At 51.6% G+C, this 21,177-nt stretch overlaps 1 protein-coding gene across 4 annotated transcripts in view; it reads left to right on the top strand.

Moving 5' to 3' along the window:
- The window catches only part of SLC28A1 (solute carrier family 28 member 1), a 47,989-nt gene that overhangs the window by 19,843 nt on the left and 6,969 nt on the right, over positions 1 to 21,177 (top strand). For 3 of the 4 annotated variants that reach the window (XM_019800255.2, XM_002919795.4, XM_019800254.2), the window contains exons 9-12: positions 10,236 to 10,316; positions 11,680 to 11,760; positions 14,289 to 14,414; positions 20,656 to 20,786. In XM_019800255.2, coding sequence (XP_019655814.2) covers positions 10,236 to 10,316; positions 11,680 to 11,760; positions 14,289 to 14,414; positions 20,656 to 20,786 — 419 coding nt within the window. The remainder of the gene's footprint in view (positions 1 to 10,235; positions 10,317 to 11,679; positions 11,761 to 14,288; positions 14,415 to 20,655; positions 20,787 to 21,177) is intronic. The other variant, XM_034667835.1, reaches the window with a different exon arrangement.

Genomic DNA, 21,177 nt, shown 5'->3' with positions numbered 1-21,177 from the left:
TCCTTGTGTCCCTTTAATGACCCTGAGCCCTGCAAAGCCCCGCCCAGCGCCTGGACACTGCTTTTGCTGAGCAAATGGTGGTTCTCCTGTGCGTGCGTGTGGACGTCCTCCGTCCCTGCCGGGAAGGTCTGGCTCTGTGAGCCACGGCTGTGGGTTGGGCTCCTCTCCCTGGCCGGGCCGCCGTTCCCATGACTGTGCGGTCCCGAGCAGCTTTCCCCTTGGCCCAAGACCAGGGCTGAACTCTTCTTTCTCCAAACCTCCCTAGCAGGGCCCAGAGCTTCCCGACCCTCTGGAGCCAGGAGCTACACATGGTCTTTGCAGCCAGCTCCCCGGCCACCAGAAACCATTTTGTCCCCCTCTAAACCCAAGACCTTGGTGGAGCAGAGAAGAAAAACACAGGGAGAAGAAAATCATAATAGCAGCCCCTAGGTGTGGAGCCAGAACCACGAGCCAGGCACTCACTTTGCCCTCCCGACGATCCCCGGCGGGGGGTGCCGTCATTATCCCCTTTTTCACAGACGAGGATACCGAGGTTCAGAGTGGTTGTTACTTGCACAAAGTCACAAAGTAGTGCCTGCTGGGATTAAGATTGGAACCCAGGCCCAAACTCTTGCTTATTAGCTTCTGTGCCTTGATATCAAAGCACTTCCCTTGGTAGGCAGTGGTGACAAAGGGCCCAGACCTAGATGTTTGCTTTTCCCTTGTTTGGAAGAAATGAGTATTCTTGAGGGCTATTTGGTTGCAAGTGACAGAAACCCATTTAAAACTAGCTTTGAAGGGAGGAGGAAGGGGGAGCTGCTCTTGCCTCACACATGAGGTAGCGCGGGTGCAGGCTGGCCCCCGGGGCAGTCAGGTTCATGGCCCTCAGCCCCACGTTCCTGCTTACGCCAGGGCATCGGCTTCGTGCTTGCAGATCTTCCCCTGGCCCCCAGCAACATCAGGGGCTCATTCTCACAGCACGTCCCCCCAAATGAGGGAAACTCTTCTCTGCCAGCCCAAGTTAGAAACTCCTGGGGCAGTCTTCAGATTGTTCTGCCTCGGGTCACGTGACCATTCCTGGACCGATCCCAAGTCCAGGACATGGAATACTACAGTTGCAGCAACCGGGGTCTTGTGCTCCCACCCGAAGCCAGGGAGTCAGGTGTTCTGACTGTGTGGACGCCTCCCTGAGAAGCTCATCCCTGCAAGGAGCATTGCCCAGGAGGGGCGGTACTGTCCCTCCACGATAGGAAACGAGGCAGGCAGCTCCCTGTAGGACCTGTGATTAGCTACACTTTCAGGGTGCCCTTGTGTTCCAAGGGGGTGTTTGTGGTCTAGTACAGGAGCAGGGCCCAGGTGACAGCTAGCATCCTGCCTGGGAGGAACAGCAATGGCACTGATCCTTTGATCTATGGTCCCTCTCAGTCATAACATGGGGACATATTTGGGAGTCTAGGCTGCACTTCCTGACCAGGGTGCTTGGCTCCTGACTTAGTGGTAAGTGACAGAAACACAACTCAAATGGAATTAAGCCAAAAAACGAAACAAAACAGAACCAAAAACTCAAGATTAATTTCTATGAGAAATCCAGGGGCCTCGGATCCTACTGGATCCAGGTACAGACCATCACTGGGGATCCACCTGGCCTGTGTCCTGGTTCTGTGTTCTTGGTGTTGGCTTTAGACTTAGTCTCGGGTAGGCTCCCTTGAGCTGGAGGCAAAGAGATACCAGGCTTACATCCAGCCAACTTAGCAACCTTCCTTAGCAGGGAGAGAAAGAGAGAGAGCATGCCTGATTTCCACTAGCTCTAGAAGGAAACCCAGCAGTGGACCCTTCTTGGCCTGGCTTGGAGTATTTGCCGTCTCTGAATTATAGCCAGGGTGGATAAATGGCTTAGATTGATCAAACTTAGAGCCCATTGGGTGAGAGTGGAGGACAGGGTGATTTCCCAATGGGAAATAAAAGCTTTGTTACTAAAAGCAGCAGGGGAAGGGGCCCAGGGCAGGCCAAGCAGCCACTGTCCACTGATGCCCCTACCCTGCTTCTCTCCCGGTCTAGCACTGAAACGATCACCTGGCTTACTGCTGTGTCCATCCTCTTGCCAGCGTTAGCTGTGTGTCCTCCCATCTTTTCTCCCTTTCTGGAAGAACAGGTGCACACCTGCTACTTGCCTCTCTCCGCAAATCACCCTGTACAACCATGGCTTTGTAGACTGTTGGGCTGGAAGGGAGCTCATTGATCTTTCGGTCCCCACTTAATATTACAGATAGTTAAACCACACCCCAGAGAGGAGCGGTAACCTGGGCACGGTCACCCAGTGGGTTAGAGCAGAGCCAGGGCTAGAACGGGGTGATTGGACTATCAGCCAAGTGGTGTTTTCTTCTCATACTACAAGTTGAAGTCAGTGACATCACAACTCCCTTCCAAATACAAAAAGCAACCTTAATATTGATAACGTTAAATTTAAAATATATTAAATGGTTGCTAAAGACTTTGAGTTTGAATGTTCAGCCAAGAGAGAAAAAACAAGGGAGGTGGGTTATCATTAGCCAGACTCAGCATTTCCCAGTCAAACACTAACTGTTTCTTGGCCCCTGGGAGGCCCTGTCCTCTGGCCACGCTTGTGGTTAGTGGGTTAGCCAGTGGCCTCCTTCACTGAGACAGACCAGATCAGGGAGGACTTAAATGTTCCATGGCCATGGAATTCCCTTCTTCATAAGATTCATTGATCATTAAATTTCACTCACCCACCCACCCCCGCATTGCGCGCACACTCACGCGCGCGCACACACACACACACACACACACACACACACACACACACACAAGCACTTGCTAAGTTTGGGACTGGCCCTCAAGGTGGGAGTGGTTTTGTTGGTGCTGAGTCGAATGGAAGACTTGGGAGCTTTCTTTCCCTTTTTCCATGGATCATGTGGCCACAGTCCAAGCCTTTGGCTCCTGACGGCCTGGGGAAGTCTCCTCTGAGCCACTCAGATGTTCAGAATCCAAGCTGCTGCCTGCTGGGCCGAGGTCCAGCTCTTCACTTCTCCAGGAAGCTGAGCCTCTGCCTGGGGCTTCTGGGTCCCTCCACCTCCCCTGGCCTGGAGTCCGGCACCGTGGACGTGGCAGCTGCCTCTTGGCTGTATCATCTTGATTAGTCATTCCACCTTGGCTCCATCTCCCTTCTCGTAATTTCCCACCCACACGGGCGCTTCCCCCGGGGCTCCTGCATCCTTCCTGGGTCTGGCTGCCCTGGTCGCGCATGCTTACTAGTTCGTCGCTGTGGCTCCCGCCTCTGCAACATGCACCCACATACTGAGCTCAGCAGTGCTGCTCAGATGTTCTCTCTGAGGAACACCTAGCGGAAAGAAAGTGTTTGCATCTCCCAAGGGTTTTGGGGTGTCTGCCTGATGCAGCCTTGGCCATCCCCAGTGGTTGACGGTGCCCCATTTGGCCAAAAATAAAATCAAATAAGAAAAGGGCTAAAATGCACCGTGGTTGATTTAGTAATAAGGGGTCCCTGGTAACCTCGGTGAGCACGACTTTCAGGGGAGGGAGTGGGAAGTTGGTGGAAACGGCTGGGTGCTGGAAGGACAGAGATGGGGCGACTGGACTGGGAGAGATATTGTGAGTATCTGGCGTCGACAAAGGTCTCTGAAGGAGACTTTGACATGAAGGCATGAGGGAGCGGAGTGGTGAGTCACTCAAGGCAAGGAGCAGTAGGAGCAGGAAATCAGGAGGCGTGTCCACTTTATGTGGCCGTGGAGTAAGTGCCCTCTGCCTTCCTGGAGGGGTGGTGGTGGAGTAGGCATTGTGCCAACCCCCCCACCGAGGGATCATCCAGCTTTGCATCGTTGTGTGTGTGTGGTTGGTTTCACATGTGCATGTTTTCTTGTTTCTTCCTTTTTTTCCTTTTATTTTTATTGAAGTATAACTGACATAATATCCTATTAATTTCAGGTATATACCACAGTGCTTTGATACTTTTAGACATTATGAAATGATCCCCATAATAAGTCACGTTGTAAGTCACCTGTCACTGTACGAAGTTATTACAATATTATCAACTGTATTCCCTATGCTGAACATTGCATCCCTGTGACTTATTTACTTTTTTAAGTTTTTAAAAATTTTATTTATGTGTTTTAAGCAGTCTCCATGTCCAGTGTGGATCCAGCCCAACGCAGGGCTCCATCTCACAGACCTGAGATCATGACGTGAACTGAGAGCAAGAGTCGGACACTTAACCAACTGAGCCCCCCAGGCGCCCCTCTTTTTTTTTTTTTATAATAGCCAATCTGACCAGTGTGAGATGATGTCTCATTGTGGTTTTGATGTGCGTTTCCCTGACGATGAGTGGTGTAGGGCATCTTTTCATGTGTCTGTTGGCCATCTGCCTGTCTTCTATGTGAAAATGTCTATTCGGGTCCTCTGCCCATTTTTTAATCGAATTTTTTTGGGGGGCATTAAGTTAATTATGTAAATTATTTATATATTTTTGATGTTAACACTTTATCAGATACATGGTTAGTGAATATCTTCTCCCATTCAGTAGGTTGCCTCTTTGTTTTGTTGTTGGTTTCCTTCGCTGCACAGAAGCTTTTTAATTGGATGTAATCACATCTGTTTATTTTATTTTATTTTATTTTATTTTTTATTCTTTTTTTAAGATTTTTTTAATTTATTTATTCGACAGAGATAGAGACAGCCAGCAAGAGAGGGAACACAAGCAGGGGGAGTGGGAGAGGAAGAAGCAGGCTCATAGCGGAGGAGCCTGATGTGGGGCTCGATCCCATAACGCCGGGATCACGCCCTGAGCCGAAGGCAGACGCTTAACCGCTGTGCCACCCAGGCGCCCCCACATCTGTTTATTTTAGTTTTTGTTCCCCTTTCCTGGGGGACTGGTCCAAAAAACATCACTAAGAACCATGTCAGAGAGCTCACTGCCTATGTTTTCTCCTAGGAGTTTATGGTTTCAGCTCTTACATTCAAGTCTTTCATCCATTTGAATTTGTTTTTGCATATGGTGTAAGAAAGTGGTCCAGTTTCATTCTTCTGCATGTAGCTATCCCAGCACCATTTATTGAAGAGACTGTCTTTTTCCCATTGGATGTTTTTGCCTCCTTGTTGTAGGCTAACTGACCATATAAACATGGGTTTATTTCTAGGTTCTCTATTCCATTCCATTGATCCATGTGCCTGTTTTTGTGCCAGTACGATACTGTTCTGATTACTATAGGCTTGTAGTATAGTTCGAAATTAGGGAGCATGATACTTCCAGCTTTGTTCTTCTTTCTCAAGACTGCTTTGGCTATTCAGGGTTTTTTGTGGTTCTGCATAGGGAATACAGGATTATTTGTTCCGGTTCTGTGAACAATGACATTGGTATTTTGATGGAGTTGCATTGAATTTGTAGATAACTTTGGATAGTAGACATTTTAACAATATTCTTCCAATCCATATGTGTGGACTATCTTTGCATTTATTTGTGTCATCTTCAATTTCTTTCACCAGTTTCTTTCTTTTCTTTTCTTTTTTCTTTTCTTTTCTTTTCTTTCTTTTTTTTCTTTCTTTCTTTCTTTCTTTCTTTCTTTCTTTCTTTCTTTCTTTCTTTCTTTCTTTCTTTCTTTCTTTCTTTCCTTATGTATTTGAGAGAGAGAGGGAGTGAGTAAGCACAAGTGGCAGGGGAGAGGGAGAGGGAGACTCCCTGCTGAACAGGGAGCCTGACTTGGGACTCAATCCCAGGACCCTGGGATTATGACCTGAGCCGAAGGCAGATGCTTAACTGACTGAGCCACCCAGGCACTCCATTTCACCGGTGTCTTATAATTTTCAGAGTATAGTTCTTTCACCTCCTTGGTTAAATTTATTCATAGATATTTTATTCTTTTTGATGCAATTGTGAGATTTTTTTTAAATTTCTCTTTCTGATAGCTCATTATTAGTGCATAGAAACACAACTGATTTGTGTATGTTCATTTTATATCCTGCAACTTTACCGATTCATTTATTAGTTCTAATAATTGTTTGGTGGAGTCTTTAGGGTTTTATATATATATATATATATATATATATACACACACACACACACACATACAGTATCATGTTATCTGCAAATAGTGACAGTTTTACTTCTTTCTTTCCAATTTGGATATTTATTTCTTTTTTCTTGACTAATCGGTCTGGCTAGGACTTCTTTGTCGAATATAAGTGGTGAGAGTGGGCATCCTTATCTTGCTCCTGATCTTAGAGGAAAAGCTCTCATCCTTTCACCACTGAGTATGATGTTAGCTATGGGTTTGTCATATGTGACCTTTTTTATGTTGAGGTACATTCCTTCTACACCCACGTTGCTGAGAGTTTTTATCAAGAATGGACGTTGAATTTTGTCAAATGCTTTTTCTGCATCTGTTGAGAGAATCATGTATTTTTATCCTTTGTTTTGTTCATGTGACGTATCACGTTGATTGACTTACAGATGTTGAACCATCCCTGCTTCCCTAGGATAAATCCCAAATGATGATGGTGTATGATCCTTTCAATGTATTGTTGACTGACTTTGGATTCTGTGGTTTGGGATTTTTGTGGGGTTTTGTGGGGCTGGTGACAGGGCCCTGTCTGCAGTGCTTAGGCCTTTGGGGGGTTCATCATCAGGAAGTCATCAAAAGCTTCCTCCATGAAGAGGAAGCATCGGGGCCGTATCCTCAGTGGGTTTAGTCCTGCCTTCAGAGCCTGCTTCCTGGTAAAAAGTTGACAGTTGCTCGGAGCGTAGGGTCTACACTCTAGAGCAATGGTTCTCAGACCGTGCCATCCAGACCAGCAGCCCCAGCAGCATCTGGCAATGCTCAGGCCGAAATTCTCAGGCCCACCCCAGACCTACTGAATCTGAAACTCTGGGTGTGGGGCTCAACATTGGCATTTCTAGCAAATTCTCGGGTGATACTACTGGTCCGGGGACTGTACTTCGAGAACCACTGCCCTAGACAAGCTAGAAGTCCCCTCTCCCTTCAGTGATGGGTGAGCATTGGCACTAGAAGAACCAGCTGGCAGTGGTCAGGACTTATAAGAAGCTCTCTCTCTTGGAGGAGATGAATGTTTCTCCCGAGACAGAGAAATGAGGCTCCAGGACTGGCAGCAGGGCAAACCTCCTCAGGGTCACAGTGGGGCCTTGGCAACCTGCGTAGTGACCAGGAAGGGCTCTGTCTCTTTGCAGGTGTGTGACCTTGGGCAGGTGACCCACATCTCACACTCTCAGCGTGCCCCCTGGGGAAGTGGGTTTACAGCTACCTCAGTTGGTTTGGGGATCGAGGAGTCACCACGCACTGGCATAGGGAAGGCTGCATATAGACACGTAGTAGGGCTGCATGTACTTCCCTCTCCCTGACTACAGCGACACCGGCTTCCACTGCCTATCCCGTCTCCTGCCACCTCACACACTAGATAGGCCCCGAAGTTGTTCCCCAGCCTGGGAGATCATGTGGGCCTCAGGGACCTTATTTAGTATGAAATGTCCCACATGAGAAATTTGGAGGTCACCTCTCTTCTCTTGCATTTATCTCCCCTCCCAAGACAGTCACCATTTAATGCAAAACACAGCTTCCCTTCCACCCAAAACCCCCGTCACACGGGTAGAAAATGTGTCTCGCTCGCTGCCAGGAGAAAGTCCCCAATCTGCAGTCAGGTCTCTCCTCCCTGGTGTGGGCCGTGTCTGCAGCCTGCCGGGCTGCCGCCGGGCTGTCCCTCTCATGATAAATTGGACAGGCCGTCTAGACAGTACGTGATTGTCTCTGGGTCTCGCTGCGAGGGAGGGCAGATGACGTCAGCACCCAAGCGTGGGGGGCGTGCCCGGCACCAGGCAGCCAGCGAGTCACGAGTCGAGTCGAGAGTCCTGGGGCAGGAGAAGGGCTTCTCCACCCACAGCCTGCGTTCCCTGTCGGCCCACATCCCCCGCTGCAGGGAGCCTGGTGACAGGGATGTGGCATGGAGCCGGTCCAGAGAAAACCGCAGGATCCATCTGGGCAGGGGACCGGGAAACACCTCCCAGGGTCTGTTTCTCGTCTCTGGGGGAGCTGCCTGGGAGAGAGCCTCTGTCTTCCTCGGGCCGTTCTGCAATCCCGGTTCATTCTGAACCAGAGCCGGAGTGTGATTACCCAAGACTCCCCTTATTAAAAACAAAAACAGCTCTCCCTTCACCCCTCACCTCTCCTGAGAGCCTTCCTTCCGGCACAGCTAAGCTTCTTGAAAGAGCTGCCTGTTCTTGCCGTCTCCACCAGGGACCCCTGAATTGCTAGCTGTCAAGGGTCCGTGTCACTCCTCACCTTTCTGGAATGCTCTGACGTATCTGGCACAGCTGACCGACCATCCTTCTCGAAAAGCTGTCCTCAGTTTCCATCACACTCCTGGCCTGGCCGTCCTCCAACCTCTCTATTTCTCCTCTGTCCCCTCCCTGTGCCCTTCCTTCCCTCTCCCCCTTCTATGATACTGCCCCCAGCGCCCTGTCCTTCCTCACTGCTCTGCTCGCTCAGGACGATTACCCCAGGGAATTACATCTGTCCCATGGCCTCAACCTATACTCTTGTGCAAACAAGTCCAAACCAGGCCTGGCCCAGACCTCCCCTCTGAGCTCCTGACCCTTTTATCCAGCTGCCCGCTCAGCTCTCCTCTTGGCTGTTTCACAGGCATCTCAAACCCAGCACGTTCAAAAGCCAGCTGATGAGCTTCCACAGACCTGCCCTGTGTTCCTGCCCCCTCCCTTGAGAGGTGTCCACCTGCTGCAGAAAATTATAGGAGCAGATGAGAAATGGGAAATACAGAAACAAGAACCCAGATTTCCATAGTCCCAGCACACAGAGCAGCCACTTGCTGTTTGGATATCTGATTTCCAGCCTTTCTATGCTTTTAATATCTAGCTTCCTCACCTAACATTTTAATGTAAAGATGTGCCTGCTATTACCAATTCTGTGTAACTTATTTTAAAGTTGTTTGGAGCAGGCCTGGGTGGCTTAGTTGGTTAAGCGTCTGCCTTTGGCTCAGGTCATGATCCCGGGGTCCTGGGATCGAGCCCCACATTGGTCTCCCTGCTCAGCGGGGAGTCTGCTTCTCCCTCTCCCTCTGCCGCTTCCCCTGCTTGTGCTCTCTCTCTCTCAAATAAATAAATAAAATCTTTTAAAAAATTAAAGTTAAATAAAACTGGAACAGATAACACGTTCTCACGGTACAAAAAGGGACATAGTAGGAAGTAAGTCTGCCTCGCACACCGACTCCTGTCCCCTGGTTCCCTCACAAGGCAACTACCCTCCTTTGCCTACCCTTTGAACGGTACTGTGGCCCACACAGGGGCCCACACAATGCCATCCCCAGCCTTCCTTGCGCGTAGACTAGCACAGCGGACGCACTGTTGATACCTCTCCCTTTCCCATTTAAGAAGCTGTCTTGGAGATCATTCCCTGACGGCCCGTGCAGAGCCTCCTCATTCTGGTTTCCAGACCCTCCGATCACCGCTGCCTGGTCGCCCGTGGTTATGAAACGGGTTGTGCACCGATAGATGTTGAAACAGTCGGCAGTCCTTGCTATTATCCGTCAGACTGCAGTGGAGACGCGCTGGGGTGGCGCCAGGGCCTCAGCGAGGAGGGAAGGGACGTGGGGGAAGTTTTGAGGGAAGAATCGATGAGGCCCAGAGTAGGCAGAGAGGTGACAAGCCTGGTGACAGGAAGCGGGGTGACAGCACTGCAGGTCCCCCGTGAGTCTAGTTCTGAGCCCGTTGGTCCTGAGTGAGGGTGGAATACCAGAGAGACAAGAGGCCTCTCGTTCGGGCCCAAAGCTCGGGAGGGAGGTTAAGGCCAGAGGCCTGGGCCCGGGACCGAGCTCACGAAGGAGGAGGGACGCTGTGCAAGGTGCCAGGCCCCGAGCCAGCTCCTTTACTCCTCACTGCGACATGAGAAATCCGCATTCTCCCCACTCTACAGATGGGGAATTAAAAAGCGGGGGACTCAAGTCCTGCTTCTCTGCCTGGCACAGGCCTCCTTTGCAGACAGGAGGGGACAGGAGACGGAGACAGGGCTGTGCGGGTGGGCGGAGAGGGCAGACGTGCCTCCAAAGGGGCCCCATTTGTGACCTCAGGCACTAAATTGAGAGCTTCTTCCTCGACCCTGCCAGGTCTCCACGTGGCAAGGTCTTGGGCCAAGTGGGCTGTCTGGGGTTTGCTGGGCCCTGGGCTCCCTGCCTCTCACCCCGGGGCCTGCACTCTCCCCCAGCAGGTTCTGCCCATTGTCGTCTTCTTCAGCTGCGTTATGTCAGTTCTGTACTACGTGGGCCTCATGCAGTGGGTGATCCAGAAGGTGAGTTCCCCATGCCGTGGCCAGGGCTCTCCTGGAGCCACCTACCCACGGGGCTCCTGCTCTCCCAGAACGCCTTGCACCCAGAGCCCAAACCCTCCCTCACTCCCCAGCTCTGAGAGCTGGACCTTCCCAGAACCCTGCTCCCAGCGTCCACACCTCCCAGAACCCTGCTTCCGGGGTCCACACCCTCCTACTCCAAGTCTACTCTTAGCCAAACATCTTTCCCAGAGTCTCCTGTCATGATACTAAGGGGAAATGGCACCAAATCCAATGTGGTCTTTGCGTGAGGGAAGTTTGCTGCTTTGAGAAGAAATGTCAGGGAGAGACATCATTTCTACCAAAAAGATCTTGAGAGACCGGAGCAGTGGGCCACATTGGCCAGACTTAGCTGGTGCAAATGTCAAATCCTGTGCTTAAGTTCCTAAAATCTGCCGCACAAACCAGGATGCAGGAGGCGGCACGGGGCCGGGTCGGACCTGGCAGTGAGGGTGAGTCTGAGGGTTTAGCCGATTGAGCTCAGAATAAACCAGGACCAGCAGGCGGCTGCCAGAGAGGCAAAAATGCACTGTGTTATGGTAGAGTGCCTAGTGTGGAGCAGGAGAGAGGAGGGCCTCTCCAAATCTGGAGCACGTGTTCGGCCAAGGGGCTGTGACCGCTGAAGCCTCAGGGCAGGTGTGACGGGCCGACACCATGCCCTCCACAGAATGGTTGCAGGAAGTAGGGTTGCTGAGCCTGGAAAAGAGAAGGCTGGGGTGGAAGAGGTGAGGATAGGAGAGCTGTCTCCAAATACATACAGAAGAAAGATTAGAGGAAGGGCAGCCAGGGAGTTTGCTGCAGTAGGGAGAAATTCCAGGGAAGCCGACTTCATCTTGATTGAAAGGAAGAACTTTCTAATACAATGTTTCCAAAGCTTTTTTCACAAAACTCCAGCTCCATGGAGGGTTAACACATGTGACTAGGTATAGGAATCCCATGGTCAAATACTTTTGTGAAGGGGGGTTAGACACATTTGAACAAGCTTTTGTGCACGACTCCTCAGAGCCTTTAGTAAGCTGATATGTATTTGGTAACCTCCAAGGTGTGTGTGTGTGTGTACAGCAGTTCTCAAGTATATTGGGCCTGGGAACCCTTTTGTATGGAGACAGAGAGCATGCATTTTGGAGCTGTCCTAAGGTGGAGTGGGGGCCTTGGGAAGTGGTGAGCCCCCGTGAATGGAGGTATGAAAGGAGAAATGGAGGTGAGGGTTTCCTATGCTGGGCTGGAAGTTGGAGGGAAGACTTATCAGGTACTTCCACCCCGCCCCTGACGCTCTCCGACTCTGGGTTTGCTGATGCCTGCCCACAAAGAACGCTTTGCCTCCTAGATCAGCTGGCTGATGCGGGCCACCATGGACACCACGGCCACGGAGACGCTGAGTGTGGCTGGAAACATCTTTGTGAGCCAGGTGGGTACCACAGCCTCCTGCCCTCGTGCTCGACAGCAGCATCCCCGGGGAGGGCGGGTGTCCTGGGTCCCCGGGGCTCTGATTCAGTCGGCGGAAGAGACACTCGGACCTTCTCCCAGGGTCACCAAAGGCCGCTGCCCCGGGGCTGCTCCATTCGGGGATGTACTCTTCACCTTTCACCTGGGTTGTGCCAGGGGGGATGGCCTCAGTCTGGCACCTCCCACCGCTCTGGGCTGCGGAGGTCTTCGTCAGCTTAGAGACTCAGATCCTACAGGTGATGTCCACCTTTCCCCCTTCCTGTAGAAACAGGCTTGAGGGTGGGAACAACTTGCCAGGACCCCACAATATAAGTCAGGACTTAGAATCCAGCTGTTCCCTTTCCTGGGCAGGGTTCCTTACACGACATCATTTTGCCTTCTTTTTTCCTCCTCCTTCTTTCTGAAACATATTTTCCAAAGTAAATGTGACTCTGAAGGCACCTGTCAGCCCTGAGCCCCTTTCAGAGGGCCTGGCCCTCCTGGGGGTGAGACTCCAGAGCCTGTTCCAGGGACCTAGCCCATCAGACGAATATTGGGGTCACCAAACGACATACTTGCCACAGAATGCTCTATTTTGCTGGATAGTTTAGGAAACTGGAGAATATTTGCATCTTTTTGGCCATAGTACCAGTGTGTTGATTTCAAAGGGTTTTTTTTAAGCCAATGAAGACAGATGTGCTCTTAGATAAATTGTCTCAAATCCCTTAAGATGTCTAAAATGAAGCAAAAGAGAAAGAAATACTGAAATACAAAAGCATTTCTTTAAATGAAATGCGGCAAATGTGCTCCATGGTTTTTGCTGATAAAATACAAATTTTAGGCGAATGGGATTTGGGGGATGTGAAGAGCTCCCCAAATGAACTGACTTTGGACCAGTTGGTGGGCACATTGACCTTGCCCCTGAGTCTTTGCCTCACTTCTCCCAAGAGGAGAGGATGGGAAGCCTCTGAGGATTAACGGCATCATTTCAGCCCCGACGTTGGTGGCCTGGCCCTCTTCCCTGGCCACACTCTGTCCCTGGGGGGGTCACACCAGCCCTGAGGCTTAACGCTTTAAGTGTCACCCAGACCCTAGCTCCAGTCTGACCCACCCAGCTGCTCCTCGACCTTCCACTTGGGTACCTAAAGGGCACCTCAAATTCAGCACCCCAAGTCCAAGCAGGTGAACCAATTTCCTCTCACACAGCTGCACGCTTCCAAGTCTTTCCCTTCTCAGGAAAGGGTACTGAAGTTGTTCAGACAAAACTCAAGGAGTCTTCCTTCCTTCCTCGGCTTCCTCGCTCCCTACAGCCTCTGGCCCGTCAGCAAGTCCTGCCAGCTGGCCCCCACAGCCCAGCCCAGCCCTGCCCCACTGCCCCACTCCTTCACCTCTAGCCACCCTCCTCTCCCCCATTGGACATTGAGTCTCCTCCTACTCTCCCTGCTTCCGTTCTGCTGCCACCCTCTGCCCTTCACGCACGTGCTAGCATGACCGTTTAAAAACACAAGCCAGATCATGCCCCTCCATCCCAGCCAAGGGCACTCACTACCCTGGCTAGCCCCCGCCCCTCGTCCTCCAGCTCCAGCCCCGTCCCACACCCCCTCTGCTGCGTGCACACTGGCCTGCTCACGGGTCCTCAAAACTCCCAAGCTCAGATCTGCCCCAGGGCCCTTGCTGTTCTCTCTGCCTGCAATGCTGTGCTTCTAAACCCAACAGAGGGCGCCTGTGGTCTCAGCTCCAACGTCACCGCCTCCGGACAGCCTTTGCTGTCACTCCAATCTAAATACCCCGCAACCGCTAGGCATTCGCCCGCACGTATCCCCACAGCTTTTAGCACCGTCTAAGACACACTTTATCTACTTGGTTCCTTGCTGGTTATCCATTTCTTACCATAACCCACCCTCCTCCACGGCTCCCAGGATAGAAACTCTGTGCGGTCAGGGGCCCTGTCTTGTTTACCCCTGTCTCTATTCTATAGAACAGTCTGGAATATAGGAGGTGCTCAATAACTGTTCATTAAATGAATAAATGAATGGCTCCTGGCTTCCCCAGATGCCCTGGAGTAAACACACCACCCAATGCCCATCTCCTTTCTTTCTGGCAACCCCATGTCTTTGTGAAAAGCTCAGGCCTGGAGTTCCATCCGCTTCTGGCCCTTTGCATGAACAGAGGTAATTCTCTGAACCTCTCTGATTCTCGGTTTGCTCTCCTGGAAAAGGGGGATGACCACTTCTTTCTCAGAAGGTCATGAGTGATGAAAGTGGGGTGCTGGGACCTAGTGAGCACTTGACACAGGGGAGCCTCATCAGGCCAGGAGGAAGGGCTGGGGGTCCTTCCCTAGAGCCAATGTCGCGGTTCGGGGAGGCCCAGCCAAGGACAGACTGTGGTCCCAACCCCACCTTGCTATCTCTGCCCCTGGGATCCCCGGGACCCACTGTGACGTGCCCACCCCTGGGGGAAGAGGGAATACCCTGGCCAGCTCGGGCTGTCTGACGTCTTTCCTGTTTGCAGACCGAGGCTCCTCTGCTGATCCAGCCCTACCTGGCAGACTTGACACTCTCTGAGATCCACGCGGTCATGACCGGGGGCTATGCCACCATTGCTGGCAGCCTGCTGGGCGCCTACATCTCCTTCGGGGTATGTGGAGCTCTCCCCCTGCTTGCTGAAAACCTCAGGAACCTGACACCCTCCTTTGTGGGGGCCCCACACAGCCCGTGGCCAGAGCAACCGAGCTCTCGCGGGCTGTGTCCGGAACCCTGGCTGCTGTGAGGCTCCTGAGTAGGGCGGGCCAGGTGGGCTGGACTGCTCGATCTTCTCACTGTGGCCAGTGGGGGCAAGGGTTCCCAGGCGTCCCCCGACTGAGCCCCGCTCATGTGCCAGGCACAGTGCTGGGTATCTCGACATCCCCATTTTACAGATGAGAAAGTTGAGGCTCCGAGAATAGGTGAGATGCCCCAGCCAGGATTCGAGCCCACATCTGTCTGACTCTAAGCCTCATGCACACAGTCCCTCACCTGGGCTGTCCCTGGAGATCTGCCCTACTCCCCCTGCTCTCCTCCTCCCCACACCCTTGCTGGGCACAAGTCCTTCCTCTGCTCCTAAATTACTGCTTGTGCAGCTTTTGAGCGCAATACATTTCGAGGGCAAATTCCAATGGTGTGACTCGAGCCCTTACACGAATCCCAATCTGTGTGGCGAGCAAACCGGAATCTTCCCGTGTGTCCCCTACAAAGTGCCTGGTAACAGCTCTCTGCCTTCCTTAAACACTCTGTGCTTGTTTGTGCTTTCGCATGCAAATCTTTAAAGATCTTACTGTTTTTCTTAACTATCAAAGAAATTCTTGCTGCTTGCAGAAGGGAGGAAAGTAAAAAAAAGAGCTTCAAGCCCACTTCTCAAGGGAACTGCTTTTTACTAGATTAGAAGATTACAACAGCCGTTTTCTGACAGGGAGCTTATTAGAAATGCAAATTCTTGGGCCCCACCCCAAACCCGCTGAATCAGAAACACTGGGGAGCAGCCCTACCCTGTATTATAACAAGCCTTCCAGATGACTCCAGTGCTCGATTTGAGAACCACTGACTTAAAATTCATCATTCCAGGTCTGTCTGTGTAGTCATTTAAGTATATAGACCTGAATACACACATATTTGCTTTCTTTCTTTCTTTCTTTCTTTCTTTCTTTCTTTCTTTCTTTCTTTCTTTTTTTTTTTTTTTTTACTAAAAATGAGGTAATTCTACCCATGCTTTTCGGCAGTTTGCCGTTTTCTTGCAAAATCTGAGCATGACATGAAATCCAGAAGTATAAAGGAAAAGGTTGACAGAGCTACTAATAAAAATGAAAAACGTCTGTATGGCGAAAGCCACAATTTTTTAAAAAGTTTGAATGATTGATCAGGCGAAAAGAGTTCATAGATCATAAAAAGATATTCCAGCTCACTGCTAGTCAAAGAAATTAAAACATTGGTAACTTCTGTTTCTTCTAGAAGATGTACAATATTTTACATGCCTCTATTTTTAAAAAATACTTTATTTATTTGCCAGAGAGAGAGAGAGAGAGCACAAGCAGGGGGAGCAGCAGGCAGAGGGAGAAGCAGACGCCACACTGAGCGGGGAGCCTGACACGGGTCTTGATCCCGGGCTCCTGAGATCAGGACCTGAGCTCAAGGCAGACACTTAACCCACGGAGGCACCCAGGCATCCCTTTACCTGCCTCTAAATGGCAAGGCTGTGGGGCACTCTTGACAGGAGTGTCATTTGCTGTCACCTTTTGGGAGAACATCTGTCAGTTTAAATACTCTTTCCTGGGCACCTGGGGGGCTCAGTCAGTTAAGCATCTTTCTTCAGCTCTGGTCATGAGAACAGGGTCCTGAGATCTGGCTCCCTGCTTGGCAGGGAGCCTGCTTCTCCCTGTCCCTCTATGCCTCTCCTTTGCCCCCCTCCCACCCGGCTCATGCTCTCTCTCTCTCTCTTTCAAATAAATAAGATCTTTAAAAAAATATTCTTTCCCTTTGATCCAGTTAGGAATATTATGATACGGAACTATTTCATAAGTGGTCAAAAAATGCCAAATTCCAACATTATTCGTAGTAACAAAAAAAAAAAAGGAAAGAAAGAGTGACAACCTAAATGTCATCCCTGTCAGGTGCTGTCGCTCAGCCCCTAGGGTGAGACGGCCTCCTGGTGCAGATGGAGAGTGAGGCCTGCCCCTCCCTGCCCGCAGGGTCAACTGAGGGATGCCGTGGGGGGGGGGGAGTGCTAGGATAACCCACCCTGTCCCCTCCTCTGGTCCCAAATTCCACCTGTCTTTCTTCTCTCTGTCCTTGGGAGTAGGCAAGGGGGTGGCCAACCTCAGCGCCTCCTTCCCTCAGGGCACACAGGCCGCACTGGTAAGCTCAGCTGCCCATGGGGCTTCCCCGGGCAGAGCAGGCGCTGTGTGACCTTCCCGAAAGGCCCTCTGTGCTCCGGGGCTTTGGTCTTCTGGGTTTGGCACTCTCCCAACTAGAATTTTAGAGATCACCTGGTTCCCACTTGCATCACTAAGGCCTAGAGAGAGACCACCACCCCGAACCGATTCTGGAAGGAATTTGATATTTCAAAAATGGAAATTCACAACTTTGTTCCTGAAGCTTTTTCACGGTGGCATGTTGGGGGTGGGGGTGCCACAGTTGGGACTTAGGGCCTTTACATGTCTTGACCTTGCTCTGGGTTCCACAGTCAGTTAAAAGAATGGTATTCTTCCCACTGCGGGAGCCTTGCGGCCATTACTTAAGAATAAAATACTGGGAGAGCTCTCCCTATTCCACAGTCTGCCTTGCCACTCAGCTTCCTTTCCTTCTTGTCTCCGGCCAGAGTCCAGGCCCAGCTGCAGGCAGTCGGGCCTCCCACTGAAGGGACCTGGGTGCCCACTTCCCTTTAGCTCCACAGAAGGTGCAGAGGCCACCAAAGCTCCATGCACAGGCTCTGGTACAACGCCCCAGTCCCCATAGCTGGCCCAGGTGAAAAGCTCCCCCCAGACCTTCCTTCCCTCCTTCCCACCGCTCTGGCTGGGCCTTTAGTCAGGTGTCAGAGAAGCTCTCTTCTGCCCCCACCTGGCTCTTGGCTGCCACTGCAGCAGCCCCAGGGCCGCCTCCCACCGCAGGGCCTGTTCACCCTCTCCCCTCCCCTTTCACCCACCCTGCCCTGGTCCGGCAGCTACTCACTGTTTCTTTGACTTGCCCTCTGCACCTGAATTCCAGAAAGATCCCTCTTGATCACTCCTCCTTTCTCTTTGTTGCTCAACTGGCTCCCTTTGCCCTGCGCTCCTCCTATTGGATCTTTCTAGACCTGTGCTGTCCTGTGCAGTGACCACTAGCCCCACGTGACTATCGAGCCTGTGAAATGTGGCTGGTCTGAAATGAGATGCGCTGTGAGACTTTGTAAGGAAAAAAAAAGGGATATATTTTATGAATAAGTTTTAGATTGATTACATGAATGGAAAGATAATGTTTTGAATATGTTGGGTTAAGTAAAACGCATTACCAAAAATAATTTCATCTGCTTCTCTTTACTTTTTTAATTGGCTCTTAGAGAATTTAAAATCACAGACATGGTTCTCATTATATTTGTATTAGGCGATGCTGGTCTAGACCTCCTCCCCTGCTCTGAGGTCCCAGGGCTTCCTTGACTGAATTCTTTCATTGTGATCTCCACATACATCTCCCTTTTCTTACTTACTTTCTTTTTTTTTTTTTTAAGAGTTTTTATTTATTTATTTGTCAGAGAGAGAGAGAGAGAGAGCACAAGTAGGGGGAGCTGCAGGCAGAGGGAGAAGCAGGCTCCCTGCAGAGCAAGGAGCCAGGAGTCGGGCTTGATCCCAGGACCCTGGTATCATGACCTGAGCTGCAGGCAGACGCTTAACCAAGTGAGCCACCCAGGCATCCCTGTACATTTCCCTTTTCACCATAGTTCCCCCAAACTCTAAAGCAGGCCCCAGCCCTCTCCACTAATGCCAGAAACTGGTCTCTCTCCCCACCCCTTTAGCTCAGGGTCCCCTGTGAGAGGAGCTGTGAACACAGGCTGGGCAGGGTCATGTTAAGGGGATTAACCACTGATGGTCTTTAATCAACTGTGCAGGAGTCCGGGCCCCAGGATAGGGTTTGTGAGGTTCTAAGCAGGGCCAAGTGAGAGCCTACCACTTAGTTTCCCCATCTGTAAAATGGGCAGAATTACTGGCCACCTCACAGCAGTTTAAGAGTTAAATGCAATAATAGAAAACAGCAGTGTTGAAAAGTAGTAGTTCTTTCCCTGACATATTAGTGCCAGAGATCCATCCTTCCGAAATTGGCCCATTTTATGCTTTATAGTTATATGGATTTTTTTTCCTTTGTCAGTAAAGTTTTGTGGGGTTTTTTAAAGATTTTTTTTTTTATTTGACTGAGAGAGAAAGCACAAGCGAGGGGAGCAGGCAGAGTAAGAAGCAGACTCCTCACCGAGCAGGGAGCCCGATGTGAGGCGCGATCTCAGGACCCCAGGATCATGACCTGAGCCAAAGGCAGATGCTTAACCGACTGAGCCACCCAGACTTCCCAGTAAAATTATTTTTGATGGAGGGCTCATGCCCTCTATCCCTCTCCCCAGAGGACACCCCTGGGTAGAGAGAAGAACACTTTGAGCAGAAATAAGCCCCGGCATGCTGGGGCAGAAGGCATTCCTGACTGGGTGCCGGCAGGGCTGGAGGTGTCACAGCCTGGAGTTGCTGGCAGTGGGGAGGCCATGTGTGGATTGACCCAGTGCCCCACTGGGTCAGCCTGGGCGGAATTCAGCCCTTTCCAAGCTGAAATGGCCAGCGGGAGCACTTAAGGCTCTGGCCATGCCTGGCCCACTCACACAGTGTGCAGGAATGTGACAAGTGTAGGATGGGTACCCTGCTCAAGGTGGCAAAGCAGATGTGACCTCCAAAGTGAAGGAAGGGGGAGGGTCCTGGCCGATAGAGGGGAAAGCCTCAGATTCCAGGTTTGGCACAGTCCCCATGGGATCTGGGCCGCGCCTTGGAGGCCGGTGACGTCCCAAAGCCCAGCCTGGAACATCGAGAGAGCACGGCTGCCCCAAGGCTGGTTTCTTCCCACAAAGAGCAGGCTCTGCACACCCAGGGCCCAGGATAGGGTGGGCAGAAGGTGGGCATTGGTGCTGATACTCATGTTAAGGGCTTTCTACTCCCCACTGAAAAGATATGAAGGGGATTTAAAAGAACAGAAGGAAGGGTGCCTGGGTGGCTCAGTCGATTAAGCGTCCGACTCTTGATGTTGGTTCAGGTCATGGCCTCAGATGGAGCCTCCCCATGCCAGCTTGACAATGCTTAGCCATTCCCTTGTTGTTAGATGTTTGGGTTGGTTCTAATTTTTTCACTTGGTAAATAATAGTGTTGGGAAAATATCCCATCCATCTCTGGGACCAAAAACAGGGAAGCAGGGGTGCCCGGGTGGCTCAGCTGGGGAAGCGTCTGCCTGTGGGTCAACTCATGATCTTGGGGTCCTGGGACTGAGCCCCGCATCAGGGTGGCTCTTTCTCCCTATGTTTCTCCTTCTCCCTATGCCCCCCGCCCCCGCTCATGCTCTCTCTCTCTCTCAAATAAACAAAACCTTTAAAAAAAAAAAAAAAAGGAAGCAAAGGGTTTGAGGCCATAGTGAGGGTAATAACTGAGGAAGGACGAACCCCGGGGGCTCAGGCTGCTCTGCTGTCCTGTTGGGAGGGAATTCTACAGTGTGCCTCCAGCAGACAGACCCAGGGCCAAAGGGTAGCTACTTTGGTGGCCGATTTCCTAAGAGCTCTCTGACTGCAGCAGTGGGCGTGATGGGCTGCCTTGAAGTGGTGAGCTCCTTGTCACAGTAAGTATTCAAGGTGGGAATCTTATAGAGGAAGAACATTCCTATATTATGAGGTCAAATTAGGTCACATCTTGGATCCCTCCCAACTCTTGTCCTGTGAGCTCTGTCGGAAACCATCACAAGGACTTCAGCCAATGGAGCACCGGCCCTTGGATGAGCGGCCGAAGGGAGACCGCCCGTAGGGGAAGGAAGGACTCTGAACTTGGAGCCGAAAGACACGAAGGTTCTAATTCCTTCTCTCTTCATTTTGGGCGGGTCACATTTAATCTTCGGGGGCCTCAGTTTCCTTGTGGGTAGGGGCTCAGCCGCGCTTAGTACGGTAGGGAAATAGGACCTTCTGCGCATACAGCCCGTGACCCTTTACCCAGAAAAGGTCTCAGTACCGTCACCAACGATGGCAGCAGGACTGAGGACGACGGCGCCCAGTGGGGCAGAGCACCCGTGACCCTGCTGCCCTGGGCTGCACTCCTGGCCCCGAAGTTTCCTCCCGCTGAGCCTCGCTCCCGTTCCCGCAGATAGATGCGGCCTCCCTGATCGCCGCCTCCGTGATGGCCGCCCCCTGCGCCTTGGCCCTCTCCAAGCTGGCCTACCCGGAGGTGGCGGAGTCCAAGTTTAAGAGCGCGGAAGGGGTGAAACTGACCGGAGGGTAAGCACTGCGGGAGGGCGGCTTGGGGGCACGTGGGAGACAAAGAGAAAGGGGGGTGTGGGAGGAGGAGGGAGGTTTGGGGGAGCACAAGGAGGGTCTGGGGAAGCAGAAGGGGAGGGGAGCGGAGGGGAGGGGAGGGAAAAAAGAAAAAAAAAAAAAAAAATGGGGGGTAGCAGGAGGGTGCAGGGCAGGAGCAGAGCCTGGGGGGGCAGAGGTGGGGGGAGCAGAGGCTGGGCCAGCAGCGTCTGGTTCTCTCTGCCCAACCCCAGGCCCTCTGCTCGTTCACTGCCCAGCTTGTGGCTTCACTCACAAAACACGTGGACCGCGGTCCTGCGTCTTAGTTTCCAGGGTTGGACCCGCGGGAAATGACCCGCTGGCCACAGGGGAGAGC

This window comes from Ailuropoda melanoleuca, chromosome 9, assembly GCF_002007445.2.
Source record: "Ailuropoda melanoleuca isolate Jingjing chromosome 9, ASM200744v2, whole genome shotgun sequence".
Lineage (NCBI taxonomy): Eukaryota > Metazoa > Chordata > Mammalia > Carnivora > Ursidae > Ailuropoda > Ailuropoda melanoleuca.
The sequence above is the reverse complement of the archived record's forward strand: the minus strand, read 5'-3'. Positions and strand labels throughout refer to the sequence as shown.